General features: G+C 40.9%; 1 protein-coding gene across 1 annotated transcript in view; it reads right to left on the bottom strand.

Annotated features, from left to right (window-relative positions):
• The window catches only part of TESK2 (testis associated actin remodelling kinase 2), a 61,193-nt gene that overhangs the window by 8,995 nt on the left and 32,984 nt on the right, over positions 1-19,214 (bottom strand). The window contains exons 4-8 of the mRNA XM_052666090.1: positions 14,579-14,725; positions 5,059-5,141; positions 3,585-3,660; positions 2,247-2,330; positions 1,053-1,139 (exon numbers count right to left, since the gene is read on the bottom strand). Coding sequence (XP_052522050.1) covers positions 1,053-1,139; positions 2,247-2,330; positions 3,585-3,660; positions 5,059-5,141; positions 14,579-14,725 — 477 coding nt within the window. The remainder of the gene's footprint in view (positions 1-1,052; positions 1,140-2,246; positions 2,331-3,584; positions 3,661-5,058; positions 5,142-14,578; positions 14,726-19,214) is intronic.

Below are 19,214 nucleotides of genomic sequence, written 5' to 3'. Positions count from 1 at the left end.
AATACACGTTCTCAGCCTTACTCCACTTGCCACTTCAGTATGCACATATGTACTAATGCATGTAAAAAGAGAGCTTGGGACAAAAATAATTATTACAATCATGGGTAGTGGGGACTGCTTCTGTCAGCAGCAGCACTGACATAAAAACAGAGTCTGAAAAACAGCAACAGAAATTTAAAAAAAAAAACCTGCTCTGAGAGTTTTCTTGCAAACACTCACTAGGACACAGTGCTGTTATTAGTTCCAACAAAGCCTGGTTTTGGAGTCCTGAGCAGAGTTTTGTGCAATAAACGTTCTAGAAGGTGTCTCAACTTCAGGTGAGACAACTGGACATTCCCAGCTTCGGCTGAATTCAGTGGAAGCTCATGTTCTCTTACTTCAAAGGAATAGTAACATCTGTTACAAAATAACCCACAAAAAGAGATGTACTTCCCTGTAATTTTCATGCTGAGGAGTCATGAAGGTATTCAGCACTATCACAACTTTACTCCAATAACCAGCAGAAAAATTTACTCTAGACTGGACATTACCTTACTGGGTCCAAGCTTGGAGATTTTTTTTGAACACAGGCTAGACATCTGGGGGGTTCTCTCTCTTTTTATAAAGCAGCAGAAAAACTTCTCAGTAATTTAGAGCCTGTTCTTTGTTTGCCTGTCCCCATTTTGTCCTCTCTGTTTATGAGTGCAACCCAAAATTCTTTCTTCACAGCTCAGTAGGCCTGTGCACAATAACAGCTGGAGTTTGTCAGCCCGATGGCCAGCCAGTGTCAATAACACACAACTGGTTACGATCAGCCTGAGCAGTCTGCAAGAAGCTGTTCAGTGTGCCAGACCTGTTTGTTTGGTATGACAGAACATAGAACAGCAAAAGCACGAGTCAGACCTTCTTGCAAGGGGAAAGAAAAGGGTATAAAGACTGTCAGGGACATTGTGTTATAAACGTACACTGCTTTCATAGGCAAATCTGTCTTGTAAACCCCTTAAGCACAATCTTAGAAAGTCAGAGGGATTTAGGAAACTCCATTTTGGGCCTCTCCCCTTCAAGATACTCACATTACAGCAGTTGAAGGCCAGCTGGAGGAAGTCAGGGGGACAGTCTCCCACCATGTGCTGGAAGGCATCGTAATCTAATCCAAAATTCTGTACAAACAAGAACACAGCACGGAGAGCTGACATAAATCAGGACTGCCATCTGGCCCAAGGCATCCTCTTTTCAGGGTTCCCCTTCATTGGGTTATCAGGAGTCATTATGAACACCATCTCTGAGTAGACTCAGAGAATTCTGAGAAAACTTCATGCACACTCCAAACTGCAACATTCCCAGTGGGGATTATTTGATATAAGATACCTGTAAGAGAATGAGCTGACTTCAAAGCCTAACTTTCTTCCTGGATTCATCTGCAGTTCACTGAAATGTTGCCCCATGTGGATCTGGAAGCAATATCCTATACTATGATGTTTCACCATGGTGATTTTCAGTGTAAATTAACAGCCTTCTATAAAACCAGAAAACTCACAGCATCGAAAATTCACCAATTAAAACATTTTTTTCAGTGGATGGTGCTACCAGGCTGGTGATCCAAGTTAGGCAGTTCTTCAGAAGCACTTCTCTGAGAAGGTCTGAAGGGCAGATGAACAAAAGGATCTCTTATACACCATTGTTCAAGACGTAAGCATTTTCAGAACTGGAGGTGGGTAAACAATTCAGAGAACTTCTATGGAAGGCAAAAAGCTGCCTTGCAGATGGGACTAAGCCAAAAGGCAAGTGAGGAAAATAGAAGTATCTCCTTCAATTAGCTCATTTTAATTTAGATGGACAATGCTTAGCACAGCATGTAAAAATAAGGATGAACTTATTTTAGCTCCTGCTAACATCACAAGGCAGGGCTACTTCAAGGATGCAACATTCCAGAAGTGCTCTGTCTGTGAACTGGGAAGAAGTTGATGTGAGCTATCACTACAAAAGGTCACTCCAACACTCTCAACGTTCATCCAGTTTGGGGCAGGTCTGGAGTTTCTGAAAGGATTTCCAATAATGACTGTAGCTCTATAAAGTCTGTATGTTGAAATGTCTTCACTGGAACTTCTTCAATAACAGCACAAAAGAAAAAAAGCCTTTTACAAGCTCTTTTTAATGTAACATCATACGCATCACATCTTTGGCAGCAGTGCTATAAATTCTAAAGGCCAGCCATTATCACAGCATATTTATCACCTCCCACCAAACGTATAAAGGTAGCAACTTACCTCTGTGCGAGGGAGATAGTCTGGATCTGCCTGTATTCTTGCTATTATCTCACACAGAATTATACCATAAGAGAACACATCTGCCTAAAAGGAAAAAATGAATAGCCATATGGTTCAGCTATGAATGCTCACCATTCTTATCTGCCACTGAATTTCTTTTTGCCCCAAATGCTTATCAGAACAACTAAACCAACACCACAGCCTTACAACCACTGCATTATAGCTAACATTTTCCATGTAAAGAAACATATCCTCACAACAAATTTCCATGAGGCTTAGTAACCATTTATCTGAGCATACCTGGAGACACACAGTTCCTCAGATTTCCACTCACCTGAATTTACCAAGTAATAAAATCTAGGGAAACATGGAAAAAGGTTTACAGAGCAGAAGCCTGCATTCCTTAACCCTTAAATATCAGGCAGGCTCATGCATTACTTTTACACTGACGTGATTCCTCCTTAATTCCCCATTACTGCAGGGTTAGCAAAGAACCTGGGTACTTTATTATTAATTTAGGTCAATTGGAACTCTTAGCAAAGCTTTTGAAACAGTAATGATTAGATTTATTACTGAGATAGTTACTGCTTTACTCTAAGTTTTAAATATCACCAATTAAACAGATACTGACTTCTAGCTAAAAAAAAAAAAAAAGGTACAGGATGTGGGTTTTATCATGAGAAGTCACAGCTGCAGTGCCAAACTGCACTGTTCTACATGTCTTTGCACACAGCAGAAAAAAAAACAAAAACTATGTCAAGAGCAACTTTGCTGAAAAATACTTTTTCTAAAACATCTAGTGTGATCTGATGTTCCCCTGCAAGAAGCACCAGTGTCACAAACAGAAAGAACAACTGCCTTTGGAGAACAGTTTGTATGCAGGTGCATCACCTCTGAAAACTGTTTTTTGTTGTTGTTGTTGTTTTTAACTAAATTGCAGAAGTATACATGCAGATTTTTACTTCCATATAAATTTCACTAGGCCACTGTCAGGGAAATAGCCTCAATGTTGTATAGAAAAAAAAAATAAGCATCACTAGACATTTCTCAGATCTGGTTAAATCAAGCTGTGTCAGGCAGACAAGCTATTATCATGCTTCAGCACATGGGGCATTTCAGAGTAGCAGCAGTGTAGCAGTGAATTATGTGGAAGGTACTTCAATTCTGCATGAAAACCATGCCATGAATTAACATTACTAGCTGTTCAACTCACACCATTCCTTCTGAATGACCCAGGATAGAAATGTCACAAAAAATAGTATTACACAAATCTCAAATATCGTATACATATATTGCAGAGAAACACTTGACAGCTAAAGTGCATTTACATGTACCTACCTTTTCATTGTAAGGTTCATCTCTGAGAACTTCTGGCGCCATCCAGAAAGGTGACCCCACCACTGGCAGCTTCTCGCTGAGCACAGACATGGATATCAGAGAGGGTAGCAGGAAGAGAGGGAACAACCATTAATGAATGGCTCTACTCAGACATTGCTATGAACTTTCCATAACTGCGAGCATCTACAGAAACTTCAACCATGGTGAAGTCTATACAAGTGCCTTCCATCACACTGCATTTCACTCTGATTTCCTACTGGAATTACTGGAACATTTGATAACAGGAGGAGAAAGTGAAAGAAACACAAGATTTTGGACTATTAATCAAAATATTGTATTTCCAGTTCCAAAGTGTCTGAATATATATATTTTAAAATAATTATTGTTAAATAATTATTGTTTTATCTTTAAGTCACAGATTTCAAGCTTTCATTTCTGAACTGTTGGTGGAATGAGCTCCTTCAACTACATTTACAAAGCCTTGTACAGATCAGTTTCTGACTGGCTGGCAAGCACTCTGCTCAGCAGAAAATGCAATTATCCCTACACACGTATCCATAAGCAGTTCTGAAGCATTCAGCACAGCCTGCTTGCAAATATACCTCACCAACATGAATGCAAGCCTTCAGACCTCCCAGGCTGTAGTTTCAGGATATGTGCAGTTTAATAACAGTGCACATCTTGGATCATCTTTGCTGTTCTCTTTGCAGTCTTAAGAGCTGAAAGGCTTTTATTTATTTTTACGTGGAAGCACACCAAAGAAAATTTGACTGCATGTTTACCAGTCAGAATAGTCTGAAATATACAGGTCAATATACAGATGAGAGAACTATTAAACCCTCGACCTCCCTAACAGAGGGATGACAAAAGGACTATTTCCAATTGTGACAATAGCTTGTGACAGTTACCTGTGCACTCCTCAAATGAGTTAAGATTACAGTTTCATTCTACAGAGAGCAAAGTGATGAGTTGCTATTATATTAGCATCTCTCCTTTATAAAATTCAATCTTTAACACTGAAGTTACAGAGAAAAAAAATAGTGGAATCCCACTGACTGTTGTTTACAAGGTTGGAGAGGAGCTAATTATAGTTAATTTGGAATCAATAGAGAATATTTATTATAAACTCAGCCCAATCCAAAATGCTGGACAGTACTTATTTGTTAATAGAATATGTACTTTTTTTTTTTTTTAAACAAAAATTCCCAAATACCTGCCTGGAAGATCTGCTGAAAAACATGGGCAAATCTTTTATTCATTGAAGCACTTTTAGAGAATAAACTACACCACTAAACCAGAATGGACAATCATTAGACGTGGAACACCAGTGGTCACCGAGTCTGCAGTTCTAGGCTGAAGACTGAGGGCACTCATTTCAAATTCTGCAAAAATGGCCTCAGGGATCCAGCTTAACACACCTTCTGATCTGCAACAACACTGCAGCTCTCACTGTATTTTTGATTAGTTCATGTACCTGTGATCTGGAATTTTCTCTGCTAAACCAAAGTCTCCCACTATTGCTGAGTATCCATTCTCATCGTGTTTTATTAAGCAGTTCTGGAGAAGAAAAAAAAAAGAAGAAAACAGAGTTATTATCTGGGCATGAAACTCATATACTATTTGTTTCATTTTGTTTAAGTCTGGCATGAGATCACGAGAGATAATTCCGAGGACATTCATTCAAGGAAAAGAGCTTTTCTCTGAAAGCACCCACCCTCTTCCCTTACTCTCCGCTCTGTACTGTCACATATCTGTCAATCTTAAGATGCTGCAAACAGCCTTATACTTCGTTAATAATCCACTTTAAAATTTGCTGAAAAAGCCAGCAGCACGTACCAGCTAGGTTCTAGGGAGATTTCAGATGATTTAATTCCCTTACTACTCAAGTATGCAATCCATGCAGCTCATCTTCACATCTTAAATTTCCCTTCAGGTCCAGTTTGCCTGGGCCTGACCAGAATACAAGAGCAGAACAATGCCTTTGTACATTTTGCTATATTGACTACTTAAAAGGAATCAACTGCTTTGCAACAAAATTCCATCAGAAAACACAAGATGGGGCAAAGCTACACGTGCTTTGTGAGTCTCAAATAAAATTCTTTACTCTACATTGCATCATCAAGGAAAAGGACCTGGGGGTCCTGGTAGATGACAGGTTGGCCACGAGCCAGCAGCGTGCCCTGCTGGCCAAGAAGGCCAATGGAATCCTGGGGTGCGTTACAAGGAACGTGGCCAGCGAGTGGAGGGAGGCGATCCCCCCCCCTACTCTGCCCTGGTCAGGCCTCACCTGGAATACTGTATCCAGTTCTGGGATCCCTGGTACAAAAAAAAAGACACAGATCTCCTGGAGAGAGCCCAGCAGAGGGCCACAAAGATGATAAAGGGCCTGGAGCATCTCCCCTGTGAGGAAAGGCTGAGCGACCTGGGTCTGTTCAGCCTTGAGAAAAGAAGACTCGGAGGTGATCTTATTAATGTTTATAAATATCTTAAGTGTGGGAGTCAAAGGGACATGGCCGACCTCTTTTCAGCAGTCTGTGGGGACAAGACAAGAGGAATGGCCACGAATGGAACATAGGCAGTTCTGCAACAATATGCAAAGGAACTTTTTCACAGTGAGGGTAATGGAGGACTGGAACAGGCTGCCCAAGAAGGTTGTGGATTCTCCTTCTCTGGAGATAGTCAAGACTCACCTGGATGCCTACTTGTGCAGCCTGCTGTAGGGAGCCTGCTTTGCAGGGGGGCTGGACCCCTAGAGGTCCATTCCAACCTCTACAATTCTGTGATCAAACATGATTTAAGGGAAAAGGCTATAGTAGGAAAAAGCTGTCCATCTCTTCCTTTGGAACGCCACTCCCTCAAGTAACTCTGGTCTGGCAGCATCATATCACATACAAGGCATTACCCACTTATACTTGTTATTTATTTACAACTCTACAAAACATGCTGTGACTATTCCACATCTTTTCCTTTCCAACCAAATAAATTAATAGTCGACTTCCTGAAACCTTTTTCCTATCTTACAGTAGGTGGGGCAAGACGGCACTCATTCCCTCAGCGCACGCATCCTCCTGCAGGCAGCACAAAGCAGCGACAGGCAGCAAAGCCACTGCCGGAGCGGCACCCTGCATTCATTAGCTGAACAGCAGGAACCGCTTTCCAGCTTTATTGTGCCGGGACGTACAAAAGCCCCTCGCTGACCCCAGAGGATTAGCTTGTCTGTATAATGAAGCTACCAAAAAGAGTGAGTTCCTTGTCTAAAAGATCAAGTTCGGGTCATTACTGTTTACATATTCAGAGCTGACTGTGGCTCAGGCCACGACGCGAGTTTTCTTCCTGCCAATTACAAAGTGAAGTGAGACGCTCACAACCACGTAAAACACATCTCAGCCCCGAGGTGCAAAGTTCTATTTGTTCAGCATGACTCGAGTACAATAAGAACAGTTACTCTGGGGATTCATAAACATGTACAAAGTTAAACCAACCATGCTTGTCCAGAGAGCAGTAAAGCTTCTCAGTTATGGGCTTTGTTATCTTTTATCAAAGAGCACATTCATTCGGTTTGCTCTGTTCAAACATTTGCTTGCTGTAAGTGGACTTAACAGAGAAGGATAAAACTTTCCTGAAAAATCTTACCCAAATGATTCAGCCATGGGGAATTTCATTGTGTGCCACAGAAACAAGCCTGGAAGGACAGCAGAGGTCTGACAGTGCACACAAATGCTGATAGTCTACTACATGAACCTGTATTGAGTTGTTTTCTGACAGAGTTTTCAGTGATCAAAGATGTTTCATAATCTTACATTTTCAAAAAAGATTTATAATTCAAAATATTTGTTTTTGAAATCTACGTTCCCCTCTCGCATTAACTTTGTTTACATGTTGCTTATTTTGAGTAGCAAAACCGCAGTAGCTCATTCTATAATCTGGGTTTGTGTATTAGGGCTATTCACCATTAACCCTCAAACAGCAAACATTTCAGAGAAATATTTCAATTCAGACCACAAACTATTCTCAGCGTATCTGAAAACCTGCAGAAACAGTTCTATACTGAGCTTTGGATTTGCAATGATCTACAGGGCTGCTCTGATAACAAAAGGATGCTAAAACACAACGTAAACGTGACAGAAATTTTTCCTTCAGCTTCTCACGGTTACAGAATCCCATCCCATTTGACAGTAACACATTACTGCGGATGGAACAACCCTATCCCCACAGTGAGCCCCAGGCAGTCTCAACTCTCAGGTGCAGCATTATTCCCAGATAAATCATAAACCAGCAGAGCACGCAACGCAGCTGCCAGATAATGCTGCCTGACAGCCCTGAGCTCCTTCCCGGCTGAGCTGAGCTGAAGTCGGGCTCCCCTTCAGCACGAGCTTTTTGAGATGTCAAATAGGAGTGACATCCCGCTCCACCTGCCAACCCATCAGCTCCAGAGAGAACAGGACGGCACCACCAGGAACAGAGGAGAGCTCAGGGTTTCATTTCTGATACAAAACACTCGACAAATGCTCCACTGTGGGGGCTGCACAGTGTTAAATGACGTAAATAAGGCTAAGCTGTTCTCTATCACTAATGGGAGTCTGTCTTTTTCCTGCACTTCTAAAGTATCTGAATTCACTAACACGTGTTCTAGTACAGTAAGAATGAAAGCCTATTCCTACAGAAATCAGTAGGTAAGGCCCTTCCGAGGATACCAGATGTCACTTTTAAAGCCCATCCTGCTCATTACTGTTTAGCAGACAGTGATGCTTTGCTGGTTCTCTGCATGTTCCAGGAAGCAGCACCAGCACACTCCTCCTCCAGCCTTCCCACCTTTATGAAACCATTACATAACACTGCACCAAATTCACAGCATGGACAGTTTAGTTACCAGATCTAAGATGCAATTCATGGAAAGGTCACTCAGAGCCCACGGTAAGCAGTAACTGGTTGTTCATGCGCACTCAGCAAAAGGCATTTCTCACCACTCACGTTCTGCTACCAAGATAAATCAGGATCAAAAATGAGAAAAGCTTCATTAGAGACTGAAAGGTTGTAGAAAAGTTTTAAATTTAAGCTAGTTTGTATTCGAGTAGGGAAAGCACAGCCTCGCATGCCGCATCCTTTTTATTATGTGATATTTCTCAGTTTCTACCAAAAAACCACACGTATCAATTGGCTAAGAAGTTTAATTACTAGAATTGAGCACGGAGACACAAGAGTTCAATCTCCCCTCTAGTATAAGGAACAGCTTCAGAAACTGCCCATGAGATAAAATGTCAAGCAGCTTTACAACATGGGCTTTAAGAAAACTTGTTTGACTTCACTATCGTGCTGTTTGTATAAGCTGCAAGGCAATAAAACACAAAGACCTTCTCAAGCTCTCTTTGGAGCTCAGCATAAAGAAGGATATTCTTTCCTTGGGCAGCTCACATGATCAGGGACGGCAGCATTTCACTTCAGTTGGGTTCCTGAGGCTTTTTCCCCGTAAAGGGTGATCACATCAGTCCTTCCTGAGGCAATCTCTGAGCACAAGCTGGGAGGACTCTGTACATGAGTCCGAAAGAGTTAACAGAGCTGTTTATGTAGAGACAGATGTGAAAGAATATAAAGCCCCCTTTGTGTGTTACAGGAGCTTAACATCTGCTTTGTACAGCATAATCCTGCTAAGATGAATGCAATATTCTACTCTCCCTTTTACACAAACAAAACCAAAAATAGACTGAAAAGTTTTGGAGTTAAAAATAAGTTTAGCTGAAGAAACCCCATTGTTTTATTTTAAGATATGACATACAAGCTTAACTCTGAGATTTTACTGCATGCCAGAAAACACGGAAATACTACCAACATGTCATTTCCAAAGCTCTGATGAATGTTACTGAATTAAAACGCTTCAATGTATCACCTGGCTCTTTTTAAAGAGCCGTCCCTTAGCAGAAACATCACTGACAATTAAATGTGCAAAAGGAAGTTTACAACACCATACACATTTTTAAACAAAACCAGTATGTTTCGGAGACAGTCTCCAGTTGGGCCCCAAAGTACCAGTAAAAGTTCAGTATTACTGTAGAAGTAATCCTCTGCAACAGCTAATTTTTCCACTGCAAACCCTCTCCTGCAGTGCAAAATACCCAGGCGACAGCTTACTAGAGCACAAAGGGGACCTCACAACAGCAGCAGCAAGTATAAGACTCATCAGACAAAGGTCCTGTTCATTGCCTGGATTTTGTTTTGAGCAAGAAAATGGCATACAACATAGGAAGTCAAGGTATGTCACTTTCAAGGCCAAAGGCAATGAATTCATCTTATACCAGATGGTCCACAGAAACTGCATACACACATTTCTCTCCTATAGGAACTGAGATCACTCCTCTCTCAGCAAGAGAAGGGTAAGCTATTACACATTTACTGGGAAGCGAAAGCGTATCTTGGCAAAAATAACCACACACATACCCTGGCCTAGAGATTACAATTCCTTCACAGATTTTATCACTCATGGAGCTTACCCAAACTGCTCACAACCTACTATTGATTATAAGAGCTTGTTTTCAGCTAAGGCATTTGTTTGGGAAGTTCTCAACAAAATATTAGCCTATGGTATTATACTCAGATTTGACATGCTCTCAACTTCAACAAGACCTCTGCATGCCAAAAGTAGACTGGAACAGGTTATGTTCAGTGTGGGGAAAGTGAAAGAGGGAATTAGGTGACAAGACCAACCAGAAGTCCAAGCTAAAGGCTGGCAGGGACCGACTGAGGGTCTTGAGTTAGGTTCTTGGAGCAGGAGATAATAAGCAAAGGCTTTTACTAAGACATAAGAGGGATGGAAATGGCAAAGAAGTAAGGAGAAGGAACAGAGCTCACTTGGACAGAACAGTGGGAGACTTAGAAACAGCTAAACATACTGAAGACCAGAATGTAGAGAGATGGCTTAGATAAAGCTTCAGGCAGGAACACTAAGAGGAGAGCAACCACAGGCAGCTGAACAAGAAGACTGAACCACAGGGCTGGGAGTAGGAGCTGGGAGAAAAAAGAAAAAGAAAAGAAAGGAAAAACCTGTGAATAAGGATGAAGAGCCTGAATATTGGCCGATACTGTATGCTAACAGAAAATAAGTGATAGTTACAGAGTAGATATGATGCCCCAGAAAGGGCAGACAGCTAGATGTTAGCTTCTCACTGCCAGGGAGAATTCCTGCTCCTCTCTCTACTCCTGCTCTGTAGCAGAACCATGTATTAATAATACTAATTCACAATAGCACTAAATATTTCTAAAAACAAAGCTAATGCGTGAAGATTGTTAACTAAAGCAACTAAAAGACACCTCTGCCATGCATCTCAGACTTCTAACCTTTTAAAATAATTTAATAATGTCACTTTGTTTGTTTTTCCAGTTTGGGTTTTGTGTTGTATGTTTTGCGTGTATTTTATCACAGGCAGTTGTACATAAATTAAACTGCATTAAAAAAACCAACGTTATATGAAAGACAAGATATGAGAACTTTCATCCTTCCCCTTCTCTGTACATGAACTAAGGTAAAAGCCTTTAATTACAGGATCATACAGCCCATTTTCCAACTGGAAACATACTTGTTTTCTAGTGCGTACAATAGGTTCAAATAGATGAGTTTGGATTGTACATAGAACACTTGGGTCTGTTGTTTTCAGGAACCCAATCACTCTTGCAATGGAAACAGGAGGATGAGAGGAAGGTTGGGAAGAGGTGAAAAAGAAAGGCTGTGTTAGAAATGAAGGTCTTCTGTCTCGTGGATAAGGAGACTGTGTTGTTGCTCCAGGATTTGGATTCTGTCCCTCCTTGGCACCACTGGAGGATTCTGCAATGAAATCTAACAAAAATATTTCAGGGACCGATGCTAATCTGTCACTTTCATTGCCGCAAGAAGCAAAACCTGACTATTTTATAAGTACTGCATACGTCCAACTGTCCCTGAGGCAAGCACACTGCCTTGAACTTAAATAAGTCTAAAATACCTAATACTCCAAACGGTCTCAAAACACCAAGTATTGACCAATATACTTGCTTTTCATCTCAGTATAACTGAGTTTATTCATCTCTCTTATCTCAGAGATACTGCAGTTATAAATTCTCTGACAATCAAGCAATCACTGCTGTAAGTTTCCAAAGAAACTAACAATGCTTGAGAGCAAGATTTGTCTATGAAAAAAAAATACAGTGTAAACAAGGTGCTGAAAGAACTCTGTGTAGTGAAAAGGTATTTATTTGAAGGGGCAAGGATTTCGCTGCATTCTTTTTGCAGACTGAATATTCTTCCCCATAATTTCTCAAACATGATATTTTAATGGCAGGTAACAGCAGACAGAAAGCTGAGAAACTAAGTTGGATTAAGTAAAGCTTTGTCACAATTCACTGACTCTTATCACTATATTCCCAGTGTTTCACATTATGATTTCGCTTTACCGACAGCATCCCCTATGACTAAGGCTGTCAGTCTTCAGAATCTAGAAATCTAAAGAACTAAAAGATGAAGAAAAGCCTCATGATTCCAGGACACAAATCCTCTGCAATCCTCTGCAGAATAAGAAATGATTCACAGGGCTTGCAACAATACGGACAGGGAACGAGCCAAAGAGGCTGGCTGTCATAACCCATCTACGGCTGCATGCTTAATCTTCGCAGCAATCTTTTCATGACAAGTGAAAAGCAAGGACACCATATTGGCTTACAAAACGTACAAGTCACCCTGCCCACACACCTACCATCTGCAGGCTGGGAGCAGCCAATCCAACTGCCCAGCTCCTGGCAGACCCAGGCTAGGCTGTTGCTGTCGATCAGGGCAGATCAACCTGATCAGCTAGAGGGCTACAGCCCCGCGCTGCTCACAACATGGCGCTGCCCAGACAGCTGGTATTTCCCCCTCCCCTAACAAGACTCCCACTCTGATAAAAGGGCAACAGGAAGGGCACAAACAGGATGGCAGGCTTGACATCCCCTGTGGGCTGCCACATTGACTACACTGACCTACATCTACTCCTTGCTACCATTCTTTCCCTCTGGCTTTCTGCAATGCTATTAACTCTGTGCTGCTACTGTCCACGTGGAGCAATTAGGAACAGAGATCATCCTGCCATAAACTCATTGTCAAAAACAATTATTTTTTCAATCCTAGATTGACAGGGAACATGGACTGTCCTTTCCAAGCCTCTGTGGATCCAGTTCTTGTACACATATAATGCTACAGCCAGAGCAAGACCACTCTGCTGCTGTAACCGACAGAACAAACTTCATGCATTCACACAACCTCTTACAGGGAGCTGCAGGAATTCTAAGTGCTGCCAGAAACAGGAAGAAAGGCAGAAGTACAGGTCAACTAATAGAGAATATTTATTTAAGCAAAATTCATATTGGAGAGAAAATTTCCAGTGGATAAAAGTGCACCATGTAAATCAAAAAGACACTCCTACATAGCAACTCCAGTTCATAGTTCAGTTAAGGTCCTTACATTTTTAGAAAAATACCTTCCTCTTCACTTCAAACTCGTGTTTGTTCTGAGTTCTTTAAATGTCTGAATCGTGGGCAAAGACAAGGAAGTCATCACACCAATTACTGAAGCTCAGTGAAGAAGGAAGCTCAATACAGGACACTATTCAATCTACCCTTGGCCAATCCAAATCACAAGCTCTCCCCCACGGAAGAAGCCTCTCAAATCTTCTTCCACTTCACTCACATGCTGTTTAGTGGAAAGAACGGAAGACAATTTATCCCACCAGCTGCACAAACCTGGTAAAACACAAAATCTGTTTCCTCCAACAGCAGCCAAAAGCCAAAGCTGAAAATTTCTCAGGATTTCTTACTTCCTGAGGCCACTGATGTGCTTGCTGGTGCACTCAGACCGCACGCTCTGCCCAGCAAACAATGACTTGCACCATCTCAGCAATGGATAACACTGAAGCAATTGTTAGGGCAGCTCCAAAGAACTATACACAATCACACAAAGCCCCGAACAAAGGCATTCACTGAGGTCTCAGGAAATGGATTTTCATATGACTAGCCACCACAGTATGCATTTATGATAAACATTACAGGCAATCTCCTTAGTTCTCCTTGGCACTTTGGTTCCTTGCAGCAACTCTTCTTCCCCACTCTAAAGTGCTCCATATAATTCATCATGAACTGGGAACAAAAGGAAACACCACTTCATCTTTTCAATTATTGTTACACATTTCTTACCTGCACACTCCAAGGTGACTTAAATGGAGCTGTCGGAGTCTATCACATCAAAGTGACATGACATCAAGTCTGGGCATTTTGCATGAATTTGATGTTCTTGAATTCAACACCCTTCATTTGAAAGGCCATCCAAAGAAGCACTCTACAGTTTCAGTTAAACTGGTATGTGAAATAAGTGTTTCACTATTTTTGTGTTTGGTTTTGTGTTTGTTTGGTTTTTTTTTTACTCTTTTCTAAATGCAAGTCCTTCATTTGTTTAACAATGCACTGAGATAGATTTAAGAAAATTAGATGAAAGACTAGCAGTCACTTCAAGTTTGAAACACACTGTACTTTATTTTTGTTTGTAAAATGTGTCTCTAGTCTTAAAAAAAATAAAGTTCCCCTTAAGCTAGGATAGCATTTTTCTGGATGCTTTTGGTTGAAGTGGCATTATAAAGTTTTTACAAGAACAATTCTGGAATACTTTCACGTTGTAAGTCTTAAGTAAGCTTAAATAGGACAGCAAAGCCCTCAGTCACAGGCTGCAATGGTCCAGTGTGAATACTGGAGCAACTGGTTCATAGGGCTTAGTACTTGAACTAGCTAATCACCTCAGCCAACTAAACCCATACAAGTTGTCATGAAAGCAGTATAAGCAACGCTTTTGAGCAAGATTTTAAACCTATAAACTTCATTTGCATTTGTTTCTTCCAATGTTTACAACTACTCAATATACAACAGTGCTTCTCTTCAGGAAGAAGAAAGAACCACACAATGAGTTATAGCATCTCCATTTCAAGTCCTCTTCATTTTACATACAGTACCTTGGATGTAAGGTCTCGATGGAAAATGCCTTTGTAGTGAAGATAACTGATTCCCATAGCGATGTCATATGCCAATTTCACCCTCACTGTCCAAGGCAGATGCTGGTTGCTGTCTAATAGCTGTTCCAGGTTTCCGTAGTTGATGTACTGAAAAGACAAAACAACATTTGTATTAACTACAGATATTGTCAGAAATGTACAATTCATCATTACACAACTGCCTTCAGCTTGGCTACACATCAAAAACATTTTTTTTTCTTAATTGCCAAGCAAGCAGGAAGTTTTCCAACCAACAGAGGCAGAAAATGTCTCCCTTCCCCGCCTCTACCAATGCGTTAGTGTTAAAGATGCACACAACAGCCACCGCTACATTAACTCAGCAGCATTTAAATACTTGTATTTAATTAGACCCTTAAGAAACTCCGACAGTGTAACACTACCCTCTCATTTCTGTGTATGGAAAATAAATGATGAAGAACTGGTTCTCAGGCAGAATAAAACAATGAGAGGGTTAAGTATCCAAATGTAGGCCACAGAACCTGATCAAGTTTTCAGATTATCAATTCCCTGAACTGAAGCAACGTCAAAGAAAAATATTACAATGTATTATGTAAGTCCAATTTTTTCATTCCTGTATCTACGTGTCTTCATCAGCACAATTTGATTCCCAATGTGTTCAGTACATCGACTCCACCAGATGGAAGCCCCTATGAAAAAGAACCTGCACTAAGTATAAGATAAATGTTACAGGGGACTGCAAAAGAAACCAGCACCCAAACAAATGCTACACAGTATGCACCAGGGCTAAGCCACAGCAACTCCATTGCTTCTCAAATCATCATCACAGCAATGGTGGACTTGTACTTTATTCACCTTATACCATACGAACAGCTACGCTGTGTTTGAGCAGCTTCTTATTGCACTTCTTCTCCACGTGCAATACATACAGACAAGCAGGCAACAACAACCTGTTGCCCAGCGTTTGTTTTACTCCTTTTAAATACAAACCTTTGGCTTGATTGCTGTGCTGTGCCCTTGAGCAACCATTCAGACAAAAGGTGAGCAGAAGAGTTACTTTATGACAATCAGAGACTCTTCAGAGACAGCTGATTGACAGCTCCTACCTGGGCCAGATTTTAGAGGAGGTGTCAACTACCTGCTCATATCAGAGGCAACCTCAAATAAGGGGCCTGGGTATGGGAAATACTCCAATATTCAACAGTTACAAGTTCTTGCAACCATTTCAAGACACACTGCCGCATCCTTTGCAGGAGAAAAAGGACAGTGGTATACAAGATTGAATTTCAAAATAGTGTATACAGTTAACAGAATTGGGTGAGCCAAAAATTACTTGTATCTTACACTTAGGCAAGGGAAGCTCCTGAATTTGAAAGAATCTGACTGGTAGTTTAAAATGCACTGTCCTGTTTTTAAATAGTACCATCTTTTAATCAAACTATTGCCTTTTGAGCTAGTATCAAGATGACTGTGCAGATAACTGTGCTTAGTGCACGTCATTTTGCAAAATAAAATGCCTAATGTTCTCTCTCCAAAAACCTAAGTCAACAAGAGTTAACACACATGATGAAAATCAAATGTTTAGCCCAAGCACTGCAGCCTGAGGGAGGGAGGGAAGGGCACTGATCAGATGGGTACCCTGAAAACAAGAAACAGCAGGCTGGTTCAAGTCAGGATCTGAAACAACCTGGCTCTCATGCTGCAAGGTCACGCATCAGGAGGGCAGCAGCTCTGGAACAGGCTGCTCAGAGGCTGTACAATCACCTTCCTCAGAGTTTTTCAAGACACAACTTGACAGAACCTCAGCCAACCTGACCTAGCATTGGCAATAATGCTGCTTTCAGCTTCTGCAACTTTGATCTTTCTTACAGCTTTTGCTTGGATCCCTATGGGAGCCAGATGAGTGATACTACAGCACTAAAAAAAATAAAAAAAATAAAAAAAAAAACCAACCCATTGTTCAATATAATTTGTTTTTTTAATTTTAATTTATTTGTAAATCACAAGATGATAGCAAGCTTAAGGAAAAGAATAGCAATGTACATATTTTTCCATTAATTTACTGTATATTCCCAGCACAAGCTCTACTTCTTATCCATTTATGTTCAAATCAGAACAATATTGACTGGCCTGGAATAGAAAGCACAGAAAACCTAGCTCAGTTACCACAGTTACAGACTAACAGTTAGCAACTGCTTTGGACTGCCCCCCCTCTCTGACTGGACAATAACAGATCTTACATACGGAACTGCCGCACTTGATTTCATTGACAAGTGAGTGGAAGAGGAAGGGAATTGCTGACCTGGCTTCCTCTGTTTAGGACTAAACTGTGCCATAACAGAATGATAATTGCTCCAGAAATACTCATAAATAAAACAAGCACTTGGTTAAGAGTATTGAAATATTGCAAAGTGGCAGTGAAAGCTGTCTGCTATTTTGTGCGTGATTCTATCCTCCTGAAATGAAAAGCTAAGTTGCCTACTGATTTGATGATTCACTGCTTCCATGCTAGTGAAGTACATCTCCTGTACCTATTCTCTCAGCACCTCTGCAGCCAAATTAGCTTGCAAAGTCACTCACCCATCTTACTGCAAGGGCATCCTAGCACAGACTGAGCCAAAACAACTGATACGCAGAGGACACGGCATGCGTGAGCTACACAAGAATCAAACCTGACTCTGGAACACAGAAAAAAACACAAGGCCTCCTATCAGCAATTGTCACCTGAGTAAACATCAGATCTCATTTACTAGACACGAGAGTTCCAGTTTTGGCTTTAATTTCTACTGTACTTCTTTGAAGCATAGCAAGCTAATCAAGTGAACAACTCAACTAAGATTTCCCTATATCCATCGGTAAGGCTCTAGCTGAGGTCAGATTTTGGCTGGCCAGCAGATAACCTTTATGTGTAGAGTCCTTACTTGTCCCCAAGGCAAGTATCACACAGAGTTCAGTGTTCTCTCAGTGTCACAGAAGTAATCTAATTCTTCGGATCATTCAGGCTGATAATGCAAACAGTCAGCCTGATGGCCTGATTTATTCAGAGCCCTTCAACAATGCCTTTTTGGTGCAGACACAAAATTACTAAGATCATTTCCTATTTGCCAATGAAACTGGATGAAAAATACTTGTTCTCAATCTTGTAATAGCACAAAACAGCTCTGTGTGGTAACAATATCCTAGAGGATGGTAAATTCACCTCTCCCATAGAGAATATTGGAGATATATATATATTTTTTGTCCCTGAAACACTTCAGGGCTGGTATTTTCAAACAAAAACCAATAAGGCTACAGCACACACCATCTCAAAGCATTATTTCACTATAGCAACAACAGGCATTGCATAAGCATACAAGCAATTGGAGGAGAGATCTGATCAGGCTACAAGAATGAAAGCAAAGGACACTATTTTATAGAGACCTCACAGCTAAATGGAGCAGTGTTCAGACCTTTTCAAACTCTGTATCATCAAGTTGCAGTGACACAGCTACCCATTATTCCTACTGCTAGCTTTTTGTCATGTAACAGGAGACCAATAGGCAGTGCATCTGGTTGCCAGAATCTAAAAGTAACCATCCTAGGTTGCTTACCTTTGCATTTACTAGAATTCTACACAGCAAATTGAACGTTAGCATGAAAGACCTTGGCATTTTGGCTCACAAAAATACCCCATAACTACAGATTTATCTGTGATAAGAGTTACTCTAGCTTATGCTACTAGAACAGAAGGTTAGCAAAACCCAATGTCACATCTCTCCCAAATCTGAGGAAAGAGGTCAGTAGCTTCTTTGAAGGACAAGCTATCCAGAACTCCAGCCAAATACAGGTGCTGCTCTCTAGATCAGAGAGCTTTGGAGAAGCTTCTGGTAGAACTGCTGCTTTTGCAGCATTAAGCTATACAACTGTTTCCCACACAACAGGCAGGGCACAAGGAAATGTCATTTTAATCTAAGAACAGGATAACAGGATTGTTTCCTTGCAAGTACTTGCAGTCACATTATCAGACTCGAGCATCTGAAACGAGGAATGGAATGAAATTCACCATATCATAGTGCTTGCATGTGGCACAAGGTGATTAATTTCAAGAAACTCATACTGAACCTTCAGCTTTCAGGTTTAAGCCTTAAGATTCAAGAAGTCTCAAATGCATTCACAGGAAAACTAGAAGCTTTCAAAGCAAAAGCACACTGGATTTACACAAGTCCAGCAGCTAGAGCTCAAAAACAAAGACTGTAAGCATCATCAAGTCTGGAGAAGAGAGAATGGAAATGAAAAGAGCTTTCAACACTATTTTGAAAATCAATATTGCTTCAACATGTAGGTCTAATAGAAATAAGTCACCAGATACTACAACACAGGAAAGCCAGTAAAAAGTTGGCCTACTATTTACTCTGCTTTACATGTCAGCGCTTCACAGTGACACAAAGCAAACAAGACAACTCTGTATGGTGGCCCAAATGTTGTCAAAGGCAGCGCATTGGGTGGTGAAGAAAAGTAGGTGTGGAGAGTGTATTTAAAACAGCAGCCCAAATGTGCAAGTAAAAAACATGAGCTCTGGGACCCAGGAACACTGCAAAACACTGAGATACTAAGGGATGAATATCCTGGAGAAACACAG

This window comes from Tympanuchus pallidicinctus, unplaced genomic scaffold (genome assembly GCF_026119805.1).
Source record: "Tympanuchus pallidicinctus isolate F22 unplaced genomic scaffold, pur_lepc_1.0 scaffold7, whole genome shotgun sequence".
Lineage (NCBI taxonomy): Eukaryota > Metazoa > Chordata > Aves > Galliformes > Phasianidae > Tympanuchus > Tympanuchus pallidicinctus.
Note: the sequence above shows the minus strand (reverse complement) of the source record. Positions and strands in the feature narration are given on the sequence as shown.